Below are 13,110 nucleotides of genomic sequence, written 5' to 3' on the forward strand. Positions count from 1 at the left end.
GTTAACGGATCTGCTACATTGTTATCCGTATGAACCTTGCAAATGACCACATCCTTTCTTTCTGTGATTTCTCTTATCATGTGGTACTTCCTTGGGATATGTTTGGGATTCGAAAGTGTGACTTACTCTGTAGACACCTAATCACCACACTATTAAGCCAATTTTTGTTTGTGCCATACTATTGCTAGAAACTACGTGTTTGACTCAAAATATTTTACATAATAAGCAAAAAACGTAGGTTACTTTTGAAATCGTTAAGAGTGTCAAGATTATTATGCGTATTTATCATTCATGTGCTAAGTAATATTACTAATTGAAAATCCGATCAATTTGTATTTTTTACATTCTCACAATATCCTTACACATAAAAAAAACTCACATTCTCTCTCAAGAAACTCAAAAAATTTTAAGTTCTTCTTCTTCTTCTTCTTCTTCTTCTTAATATACGAATCTTGCTCTTCTTCGATTTGCTTCATCATGACCATTATTAAACTCGAGTTTAGCTTTCACTGATGTAGTCGTAAACTTTGGGGTATTGGAAATAAGAAGCAGCAAGAAGGGAAGCTCTGATTTCTGAGCCATCATAAGTATACTCAACAACAATGTTCCCTGTAATTTCATCGCCTAACAACTGTTTCAACAAAAGTAATTGTTTCAACAACAATGTTCCATGCCCCCTAGTCTTCTCCTAAATCCCAAGGATGGCCTGGTTGTATTTGAGTTATGGAAGTTAAGGCGCCTAGGACAATTGTACCGATCCCCCATTTCTGAGCTTGAGTGGCAGAACTCCTTCAGATGACTCGCGCGCATATGATACTTATTTACCTCTGTCAACAGATTAAATTTTTTGGATCATCACGAGTCTTGCCACTCCTTAGGTGGAAGTAATGAACTAAGGATTAGAAGAATTTAGAAGTTTATCCTCTGATTTTCTTATTTGTGAGATAATGCATGATTATGACGATGCATGAATAGTTTAAGTTAATAGATCTTTAAGGTTTAGAATATACATGTACTAGGGTTGTGCACGAAGCCAAGTCGTTCTTTATGTAAATTGCATGTTTTTCATAGTGCCGCTTGTTAGGGTCGGATCGCAAGTCTTCTCTGCAAAGCATACTTTTGCCGAGCTTGTCCACATGTCCATTCGCGTACAACTACTATTGATGCTTTTGCTTCTGAAGAACGGTTTTTATTCCTTTATTCTTTGATTTTCTAACATCGGGCGTCAGATCATCTGATCACACGGTTTCTGGGTTTATCTTGTGGGCGACTGACCACGGTACCTTCTCTGTCAGACGTGGGACACCCGTCTTCCTTTTGTTGGCGCATAGTTTTAATCGTTTCTTGTCACATTAATGTTGTTTCTGACTCGGTCAGAGATCTGCCGTGATTTATGACAGAGAACCTATGGAGGCCTTTTCTCTTCATCTTCCATCTATAAATAGCTCGCTTGATGTTTGTTTTTCTCCATAGACAACTTTTCCTAAGTTGTTTTTTTTTCTTAATATTTTTCTTCAAGTCTTCAGATTCCTCAGAATTTGAGATGAGGTCTTTATTTAGATTTTGTCTTGAGATGGTTGGTTTTTTGTACTTCTCATAGTGGTGGTGTTGAAGAGCGGAGCTGCTTATAGTGGGGGTGTTGACCCCGGATGTCATTTTGGGTCTTTTCATTAAGAGGTACAGAATTAAGGCATTAACGAAGTTTCTTGCCCGACATTCCCAAGAAATCTTGTTAGTGGCCTACTTTGGCAACTTGATGATTCGAGACTGGTCTCAGGGATTTTCGATCTTCACGTGGCTAGTTCACTCCTGCTCCATTTCCCCTTCCACTTGGTAGATTACAGGGTTTTGTTTCCGAATTTCTTCAGCTCTCTCCCCTTTTTGTAATTTCTTCTGTAATTGACCCAAGTCGAACATGTAACTTTGCTATCTTACATTGTAATTTCTACTAAAATAGACGTAGATATGAATAAAATTCTTTTGGATTTATTTGGTTTTCCTGGTCATTCGGTTGGTGACTTCCTTTTATTTACCTTGATTGTTATATTTATGTCTTTTCGTTTTTCCACGCGACGCTTCCTTTCTTTAATCCGTTATTACATCTCTTGACTATGGCTTCTGATCGCTTCGATCCCCCAATTGATTCTATAAATTTACTCGACCATGGAGAGTTGGACATCTTTCCATATGGCTTCCCTAATTGTTCGCGTAACCCTTCCTTTGAGGAACATTGGTATGGCTTTCTTCATGACTCTTTCTGGTCCTGACTTGTTTGTTTAGGATGTTCAAGCTGAAGTGAAAGGCGAAGGATTCCTTAGGATTTATCGTTTGGGTGACTTAACCCATCTAAACAATTTAGTGTTTATCCTTAATGCTTGCTCTTTCTACCCTCTGGTGAAATCTGTGAGGGGCATTCTTGATGACTCAAGACTTATTGCTTTCGAAGTAATGGGGTTTCTTTTTCGAGAAAGGGTGAGAGGTATAGGCTCGTGGTGCTGGTGGTTCTTACTTCAATTACGCTGGTTCATCCTGTGTCGGCTCTCATGTATTCTCCTTCTTCCTCTGAAATGTAAATCCTCTGATCTTTCTAATAATGAAAATATTTCAGATCAATGCATTATAATCTGATTGAATCCCATGAATACGTTTATGAAGTTAAGTTACACGTGACCTGAGGTAGAGTAAACCATTTGATCGATGGAAGGCAACGGAAAGCTATTTCTAAGGCAGACTTTATTCAGACCAGTGTAATTCACACACATTCTCCACGTGTTGTCCTTCTTAAGGAAAAGTTTGACGGTAGCTACCCAATTAGGGTAATGCATGAGCTTCTCTAATTACTCCGGAACCTAACAGTTTGTCCACCTACTTTGTTATCTCGGCCTGCTTTTCGGGTGCGAAGTTCTACATTTTCTGCTTGAACTGTCTGTAATCTTCCTTGATGTTCAACTTGTAGGTGATAACCGACGGGTCGATCCATGGTACTTCATCAATTCTGAAGGCGAAGACGTGTCCGTGCTCCTTCAAGATTCTCTCAGCTCCATTTTTTACTCCTTAGTCAGTGTGTTGCCGATGTAAGTAATTTCTAAAGGGGAACCTCCAATTTGAACCGGTATAGTTATGCCGACAGTTTTATCGGCTTCTTGGGTAGGACTCAATTCCACCTGCTGCAAGAGTTTTGGGACGTCTTTTCCCCTAGGATCCTCCTTTGCTAACTCGGTGGTAACGATCTCCGTACCGGCCAAACTTTCTTACTCAGAAGATTTGGTTATGGTTTCTTCCTTATTGGCCATGTCTTTTAGCGGAACCCGTGGCAATTTTTTGAAACAGGTTTGAAAGTAAAGCAGAATAGTATTTCGTTAGGAATCGAGTTGGGATTCGAGTTATTGAAAGATGATGATTTTGCTGGAGTCCCTTCTAACGCCAATTTGTTGATGTCAAAATTTGTCAATTTGGTATCAGTTATAATCATGAGATCGTGATGCTGGATCCCGTTGTGATTAAACCTGCTCCAACTCTTGCTCATCTGGCCTGGGGCAAAACCCTGCACGGAGCTAGGATACTTGTCCAACGCTCAAGAAAGTCAGATTGCCCTTGTAGTTAAAAGAAAGGGTTATTTTGAAAAAGGGTCGTACATAAGTTCTGATTTTTGCGAAAGGGGCATGACAATTTATTATTTTGTGAAGGGGTCGAGGACTACTATTGACCGTTAAATAAATGTTAGATTTAACTTCTCGTTACATGAACAGTTAACGTCGAAATGTAGATGTAACGAGGTGACCTCATGTGAATTCGATGGACATCCTCCACATGGATGGTTAATTTCTATTGATCAATTTTGCCTAACCTCACTTTCTATTTTTTGTTTGGATCAATTTTGCCTAACCTCACTTTTTATTTTTTGTTTTGCACGAAGAAACCTGTTCAGTTCATCTTATTCTTCTTTTTTTCTTTGTTCAACCTTCTAGGGTCTGGTGAGAGAGGAGAACACAAACACCTTTCTTGACTGTAATGGAATGTCTATTGCACCGACTACAGTGCTTTGTAGCGTCAACAATATTAGTGCTTGTTGTGCACTAAAATGCTCATATTTGTCAACCACTTTTAATTGGATCATTTTATTTCATCTAATAGGTTAAAAGAAGTCAAAGTAAAGTGAATTTTTAATAGAGGTATCTAGCAAATCAGGAAAAATAATATTTTTCAGGTAAAAGTCATAATTTTCTTCTTTCGCCAATTTTTCACGGTGAAAATAATGTAGTTAGAATTGGCGATGTTAGAATGTAACGGTGTTAGAATTTAACTGGTCAATACTAGTCGACGACCCCTTCACAAAATAATAAATGGTCATGCCCCTTTCACAAAACTCGGTACTTATATATGACCCTTTCGCAAAATAACCCTAAAAGAAATGAATATTGAGTGAACCGTGGAGTTTGTACCTTCTTCGAGGCGAGTTGATGAACTTTTATAGGCTGCTTTGGCCAATTGTTGGTAGGCGGCGTGGTTGAGGCGGTTGAGATCCACCATGTTCGATTGAAACTACTATTTCGTAGTTGGAAGATATTAGGATTTTCCTTTGAGGTTATCCTGTATCTTTGATATTTGGGAGCTTTGTTTAAGGATACTTGATAGATATGTTTACGAGTTTGTACATTCTTTACGAGATGTTTCCTCCTTGAAATACTATTGAGGCCAAGTTAGTAAAATACTTAAGATCCTCACCGACAAGGATCTTTGATAGAATTCGAGATGAAGTCGGTAAGCATTAGGCACGCTTCTACCCCCCCCCCCCCCCCTCCCCAACATTTCGAGATTGAGGTATCGCCCCTAATGACGTAGACCCTCTAGTCTTCTCATAAATCTCAGGGTTGACCTGGTTGTATTAGAGTCAGGGTATTGCTTAAGGCGCGCAGGATAATCATACCGACCCCCTAGTTCTGGGCTTGAGTGGCAGACCTCCTTCAGATTCGTCCTCCCTAATGACTTGATGCAGGTTGACTGTGAGCTTTTGGTCTTCCTTTGACTTATTGACCTCATTCAACTGATGACCATTTTTGAATCATCACAAATGATTAATGAAGAACTTGAACTCGTCTAAACTATTGTTCACTACCAAAGGATAAAAGAGAAAAAATGAAATGAGAAAGAAGTTACACAAACAAACTCTTCCTATTCACATTGAGTTAAGATACAAGTCTTAAGTTCTCTTAGCTAGAAAAATCTCAAACATGAAACGTCATAAACAATATTACTGTGTTGCGGAAGAAATATTGCAAACTTAGTTTAAAGAGAAAAAACAATTAAAAAACCTCGTTTTCTTCTGTAATTTTTTATTTGAAAAAAAATAGTATTGAAAGTGGATCTTGTTAGAATGATAATGAAAAATTCTTTCTACATATATATTTTTCATATACATCGAAATTCTGAAGAAAATATTATATAGTGTAAATTTTAAAAGGAAAAAAACCTCATTAAGCTGTGTCCCGCATGAAATTATGGGGACGTATCCAAGGAGGTGCGAGGGTGTGCGGCCACACCCCCTGGATATTCATAAAAGAATATAATAGTAGTAACTTTTTTCTATATACACATCTATATAGCTAATCATGTGAAAACATTAACATTTACTGATGCATAGCTTTAAGTATGAGCTTTAGGTTTAGTTTGCGGAAGGGAGTCCAAGGTACTAGGATCAATTCCCTTCAGCAATGCACTCAAGGAATTTTATTTTAAACTTCAATTCAAATACACTAAACCCTATCAATCTAAACTGCCTTTAAGAAATTCTATGAGCTATGAAGTTACATAAGACACGCTTCAGAAATAAGATGAGTGGCCCATGTTTGAATGATGATTTAGTAGTTCTTATTGAAAAGAAAATCTAGTGAAATACACAATGAGTCGATTATGCGGACATTTCAAAACATGAACTCTCGTAAATCAATTACATTTGTAATTTTGATTTGTAAATATGGAGTAATTAATGAATATAGGTATTTTGTTCTTTACTACATTAGCAAACAAATAAAAAAATTTATTTGACTATACAATATCACACGTCACAGGACGAAATCTTGGATCCGTCCCTAATTGTAATAATGTTACCTTTGTCATGTGGTATAGTCAAACCAATTGCTTCCTATGTATCCATATTGATAAAGAAGACAATAGTGTTGTTGTCCCGTTTGGAGTTGCAATAATGTTACACTAGTCTATATTTTCGTCCATTTTTCATGACATTCCTTTTGATAAATACTATAATTGAATAGTAGGTGAGGTTTTTCTACTTTTGTCATGTAAGATTAAGGAAAAGAATATCATGGGTGAATTAATTGAATAAAAACAATAATAAATCAATAAAAATGTTAAAGAATATGAAATTACAAGTACTACATATACGACTCAAATATTCAAATGTACCACTTGGTTGCATTGTGATGAACATTAGTTAAAATTATCATGTTCAGAATGAGGATACAAAGTTTGATTTTTCTTCTGCAGCCAACTGTATTCAATAGTCACTACCATTTAGTTCTACATTTATCTTGATTCTTCGTTTTTGTTTTTTTTATATATAGTCGTCTAGTTGATGTGTGTTTTATTTATGATATCGTGACATCTATTTTGGTGGATCAAAAACATATGTAGATGTGTCTTGATCAACTATGGAGATCCGAGAGTAAAATTCAAATCTTGTTAAATAAAAAAGAGTTACGTCGCGGGAGGGGCTAAAGTTGTTGTTGGCGTCAATTAATTGTGCAAACTACGTCTACAACAATTATGTTGGACACCTTTAAACGTTCCCTTACTTTTGTTTTATATTCTTATTCAAGTGTTTTTTTTGTCACACTTTATTTCCTCGATATATTTCTAGTTAACAACAAAAGATTTACGGGTGTAAGACGCCTCTTTTCGTGTACACAATATGTTGTTACATATGAATTTAAGACACATTGAAAGGTGCATGTGTAGTACGACATTGTGATCAATAAGATATTAGTAGATAACCATCAAATATTTTACAAAAAATCCCCACATGAAAATAATTTATTGCGAAGGATATAACTAATTAACGTATTACATGGGAAACAACTTGATGAAATATTTATATCAAACTTGAAGTTAACTAAACTAAATTTCTGTTTATTTTATTGGAACTTGCTTCATTTTTTTGTAATTTTCAATATCATAAACTAAAGATTTACGTAATCGACTAGGATATCTTGGGTGCTCAATCTCCTCTCTAACGAGCTGCCGAGTCACATGTATCAAAAATCTACTGCAAAGCTGACAGATATCTTATATGATTATTTTGTTTTAATTTATTTAAGTTTTCTTAACTAACGTAACATAATTATAAAAGACCAAAAATAACTAATGCAGAATGAAATCGTACACAAGGCCCAAAAATATATTCAAATAATGGAGCATTAGCTATTGCCAACTCTTTTTCTATCAACAATTTAAAAGAAAAAAACTCTTTTTCTATCATCCATTATAATGTATTATTTTTAGTAGACAATGTGTTCCCCCAATTTTTCACTTTAAATGAGGAAAATCGTATCAATTTCCCCTCGGATTTTGTGAATCCGAGAAAATTCCTTTTGTTTGCAAATTAACCTCATGATATATCATAAGTCGAAAAGAAAAGAAAACTAAACAAAAGTGGAAAAGAAAAAGAAAACTATGGGAAATATAACTTTTCTTTTATCCTCTCCAAGAAAAAAAATGAATAATACACAATCCAATTAGAAATTGGGAAAAATAAAAGAAGGAAAAACAAAATTAACTTCCGACTATATAATCCTCTTGGTACAACTATCTTTTTTCTGTTTTGATTTTCTTTTGGGGGGAGTTTTTAGGATGAAGTGACTTTGATGGAAATAAACGGTTCAGATTCTTTTTCAGCAGTATTTTGCAACTCAGTTTCTGCACACCCTGAGCACATTAGGATTTGTGATCTTTTAGCTTGAGCATCCCAATCAGTAGTTCCAACAACATACAACATAAGGCCAGCACAACAAACTTGGGCCGCTAGTAGCCCCAACCAAAGCCCGGTAAAGCCCAGTCCAAGAACAAACCCAAGCCCAATAGCAACCGGCATACCCACCAAATAAAATGCACTAAGGTTCACACTTGCCGCCGTCGACGGTCGTGCCGTCCCTCGAACCACCCCACAACCCACTGTTTGGGGACAATTTCCGAGCTCGCATAAACCTAAAATCGGTAATGCAGTTGATGTTAGTCTTAGGATATCCTCGTCTAACGTAAACATTTGGGCCCACACATATCTCATCTTAACTGCAAATGTCATTGCCGATAAACCCATCAGGAATGCTAAAATAACTGCCACTCCAGCCGAGAGTCTAGCTTTATTAGGTCGATTAGCACCGAGTTCGTTTCCGACACGGGTAGACACTGCAAACCCAAGTGAAGAAGGAAAAACATAAATCAAAGAAGTTGTTTGGATCAGAACTCCCATTGAAGCCACGGTTGCCTTCGGATTTATCAATAGCCCACACAAAACAATCATAATCTCGTACCACCACCATTCCAAACAAACAGACACACAACTGGGTACCGCCAACCGTATCAAAGAATTCCAGCCCGTAAAACATTCTCGGCTTGGAGCGGACCAAGTCGGTACGTGCAAACCGTAAAACCACACGTACGAAACAAGAACTAACAAAACGAAGAAATTAGAGGCGGCGGACGCGGCTGCGACACCGGCTACACCGAAATTGAAATACGACACGAGGATTAGGTTAATAGGTACGTGGAGAATTGCGCCAACAGTTGATGCTAACGTGAGCGGATGGGTGATGTTTTGGGAACGTAAATAAATGCGAATTGGATGTACAAAAGAGTTTGTTAGAAGATCAGGAAGAGAAAAAACAAGATACGTGTGAGCCAAACGTGTGATATCTTGTTGTTGGTGTAAAAAAAGTAGGATTTTAGAGATATTAAGCCAAAGAAGAGAGATGGGTAAACAAGAAAAAAGGAGAAAAATTATACAACGATGAAGGGTTAGAGAGAGAAACTTAGGACGTTTAGCACCAAAAGCTTGAGCACAAAGAGGTTCCATACCTAAAGAAAGACCAGAAATAACAGAGTAACCAGTTATATTAGCAAAAGCAATTGCTAATGAACCAGCAGCTAGTTCTGTATCACCAAGATGACCTAAAAAAAACATTGAAATTATTGATCTTGAATATAGAATAAGAGCTGTTAATAATATTGGGAATGAAAGATTGAAAAGGGATTTTGTTTCATTGATGATTTCTGAGATTGATATTGTTTTTGGGTTTGTAAATTGATGATGGTTTTTTAGGTTTTCTTCTTCTTCTTGTTGGTATTTTGTTTCTTTGATTGATAAAATTGTTAAATAGAAATGGGTTTCTTCTGTTTGTGTTGATTTCTCAATTGAAACATTTGTTGGTGTTGCTGGTGTTGTTGGGTTGGTATTTGTATTTGGATTACACATATTTACTAATCCTCTTGATCTTGATCACTTCTTTCTCTCTCTACCTTATACTCTGTTCCCTCTTTTCTTTCTCTCTTTCTCTCTTTCTCTCTCTATCTCTAACTTGAAGGGGAGGGGAAAGGATGGGGTTTTATTGAAATTCTTCACTGTCATTCAATGAGGGTAGAATTTTTTTTTTTTTTTTTCTTTTTTTTTTTTAAATTACTTTTTAATGTCAGACCTGAAAGACTGAATGGCTTCAACTCCCTATAATAATTTTACCTTTTACGAGAGTTTGTGATTTTGGGTTTTCTTAGCAAACTTGTTTATACTACTCTCTTCTCTCTCTCTACATTTTTATCAGTTTCACTCTCTCTCTCTCTATACATATAATAAATTATCAATGTTTTTTAACAGTTAGTAATATTTTCTAAGGTAAAAATGAAATTAAGATAATTCTTTTATTTTGAGATTAAAATTTAGTAAAAGGTAATTAGGAAAGCCTTAATTGATGCCATTAATCTTGAAAATGTTTGACTTTCAGTTACTTTGACAGTTGAAATCCGTTAGTTAAGGCTTAAAAGTTAAAACAAATTACCCCATTTTTTTCTCTTTTTACCCTCTCCTATGTTAAGAGCCTAAGATATCTAGGTCCCACTAATGTTGTAAAAGATTTACACTCTTACAATATCTTTACACTCATTTATAAGAGATGATCTCTGTCAACAAAAAAAAAAAATCTATAAGAGATGATCGGTTTGTTTTTCTAGTCTATTATTGACAAGTGGTAAGATGGATGACATTACAAATAGATATATATATATAATATACTTATCAATATACATATAAATCTTAAACACTTACAAATTATTTAATATTCATTATAATATAGTATTTTCTTTTGTACAAACTCTGGAAGTCATTGCATTCAACATAATATGGATACATCATTAATAAATACATAAAATTGAATCAATCTTATATAAAAACGTCTTACAAAGAAAAGGATTATGAGATTTAATATAGAAGCATCCAAACTGCGTGATCATTGCAAAGAAGAAGAAGTTTTTGATCATATATTCCGGAAGTGTTGTTATGCCAATCGGGATTAATGTTATCAATACGAGTAATCCAAGACAAGCAATAGGAATAGTAAAGAACAATCAAGAATAGAACACAGAGATTTACGTGGTTCGGTTGGTGAGACCTACTCCACGGCGACAACGACGCAATGATTTCCACTATGATAAGCAAACAAGTTTACACAAGAGATTCGTGAGATTGTGCTACTGATATCTCCTTAGGGTTTAGTTTATATAGCCACTAAATCCTAATCCCACCGCCTCACCGACTCTCTACAACCGACATTATACACGGATAACACTAATCATCGACATAAGCCTAGCTTCCGCATCCAACTCTGTCTCGAAGTCCAGCTCTGCCTCACAGCCCTACTTTGCATACCAGCTCTGTCTCAGTAATCAGCTCCGCTAACGGTGCCAAAATTCGGCGCCGAGCTTGTAAGCAGGTTGGCGGGTCATAAACCGGGTTAGATACCAATCCATATTCGAGTCACTTCTAACAAGTGCCATATGGCACGAGAAACCTAGTTTGCCTACCATTAGAATTGAGATTCGAAGGAATCAGGAGTTTTACTGATATTTTATGAGGCTGATTATCAAGTAATGATAATGAGAAGACAATTAAGTTACAGATACGTGTTGCATAGTATTTATGAAAGGCAAGGAACAAAATTACCTTTGATGAACAACCTCATTGTAGTCGACAAGTTATAGTGGTTGCGCTGAAGTTAAATGATGCATCAATGATAAGAATGGTGAAGACAATGGAGACGCAATAGATCAACTTGGATCCCTTCCGGTACTGATCAGCTGAAAATAAACTTCGATGCAGGATAATGGGAAAGCTAGCCTAGCTGCAGTTTGTGGGAATTTAAGTCAAGAGGAGCATATTCAAGTCAAGGTGGAGAATTGTTAAAAGTGACTCGAATATGGATTGGTATCGAACCTTCAGTTTCAGCGCCGAATTTTGGACCCGTTAGCGGAGCTGATTACTGAGACAGGGCTAGTATGCGAAGCAGGGTTCCGAGGCAGAGCTGGACTCCGAGACAAAGCTGGAATACAAAGCTAGGCTTATGTCGGTTATTAGTGTTAGCGTCTCCATGTGTAATTCGGATTTAGAGAGAGAGTCGGTGAGGCGGTGGGATTAGGGTTTAGTGGCTATATAAATTAAACTCTAAGGAGATATCAGTAGCACAATCTCACAAAATCTCTTGTGTAACTTGTTTGCTTATCATAGTGGAAATCATTGCGCCGTTGTCGCCGTGAAGTAGGTCTCACAATCTCACAAAGTCTCTGTGTTATCTTCTTGATTGTTCTTTATTTCCTGTTGCTTCTCCTGGATTACTCGTATTGATCACATTAAACCCTAATTGGCAAATCACAAAGTGAGTGACCTGATTAATCATGTTAACGGAGAATGAAATTTACCTTTATTATATTCTCTCTTCCCATTCGCCATTACTTCGGCAATTTCAAACGAGGTCATTCCTTGAACTCAATCATCAGACCGATTCATAGGCAACCGACTAATTTAGGCGAGTTAACAACCAAATCCTATTACAAAGAATTGCTAAACCAGACGAACATCCTTCCTACTACAATCTCTGAATTTAATTAGAAATTTTTTATTTGGAATTCTGGTTTAATTTCCAAAATTCAGTGTTTTATTTGGAAAATGATACATAATGGATTTCTGGTTTGATTAAGACCCGCTTGATTTATATAAATACCATCTTTAATGTGTCGGGTATGCAATCACAGTGAAGAAACCATCAACCATCTCTTCTTGGAATGTTCAAATATCTCAGTGAGGTTGGTATTCAGGTTCTTCCAACAAATTCACTACCAACTATTACAAGTTGTCTCTTGTTATGGATCAACACCCATGATAATTATGATTCTTTTAATAAAGTTTGTATCCTGTTATGGAATTTTTTTTGAAGGAACGCAATTGAGTCCTCTTTGAGTTCACCACTTTTGACAGAGTTAAGGTAAGTTCCAACATCAACAAAGATCAATGCGATTCTCTTCAAGTTCAGACACACATTCGATCCCCATTCTGCAATCAAAGTCACCTTGGGCGCCTCCATCCAAATCATTTATAAAAATAATGTTGATGGTGCATACTCAAGTCATGGGGCCATTGCACGAAATCACACGGGAGTTTTCTTTCAAGGTGAAACCAAAATGCTAATATGTAATTTAGCAATTGAAGTCAAAGCAGAAACAATTCTTTTGGGCTTAACACTCTCTCATTATATTGGCCTTCGTCGGATTATAATTGAAAGTGATTCAAAATCACTCATTGAGAGTATTATAAATCCTACTTCTGAAGATCCATGGACGATACGTGCAACACTCATTGAGATACATCTTCTTGAATCTTTGTTTGAGTCTGCCCACTTTTGTTATTCCATGAGACAATGCAATACTGCTGCTCATGAATTAGCTACATATTCTTTACGTCATAATATTTCGGACTCATGGTATTCGAACAACATCCCTAGCCAAGTTTTATCATGTATTAATGCTGATCTGCAATAAATGAAATTAATTTTCCTT

At 36.3% G+C, this 13,110-nt stretch overlaps 1 protein-coding gene across 1 annotated transcript; it reads right to left on the reverse strand.

The window, feature by feature from the left end:
* Window positions 1-7,693: 7,693 nt before the first annotated feature.
* On the reverse strand, window positions 7,694-9,568 carry ADS1 (MATE efflux family protein). The gene has a single exon (XM_086638136.1). The coding sequence runs from the start codon at window positions 9,485-9,487 to the stop codon at window positions 7,862-7,864; it is 1,626 nt and encodes a 541-aa protein (XP_086494262.1). The 5' UTR covers window positions 9,488-9,568; the 3' UTR covers window positions 7,694-7,861.
* Between the last annotated feature and the right edge of the window lie 3,542 nt (window positions 9,569-13,110).

This window comes from Eschscholzia californica, unplaced genomic scaffold (genome assembly GCF_041429995.1).
Source record: "Eschscholzia californica isolate CP2 unplaced genomic scaffold, dmEscCali1.0.p SCAF_4, whole genome shotgun sequence".
Lineage (NCBI taxonomy): Eukaryota > Viridiplantae > Streptophyta > Magnoliopsida > Ranunculales > Papaveraceae > Eschscholzia > Eschscholzia californica.

Excerpts from the sequence above, each read along its gene's own strand:
- ADS1 (XM_086638136.1), bottom strand. The coding sequence starts at position 9,487 with ATGTGTAATCCAAATACAAATACCAACCCAACAACACCAGCAACACCA.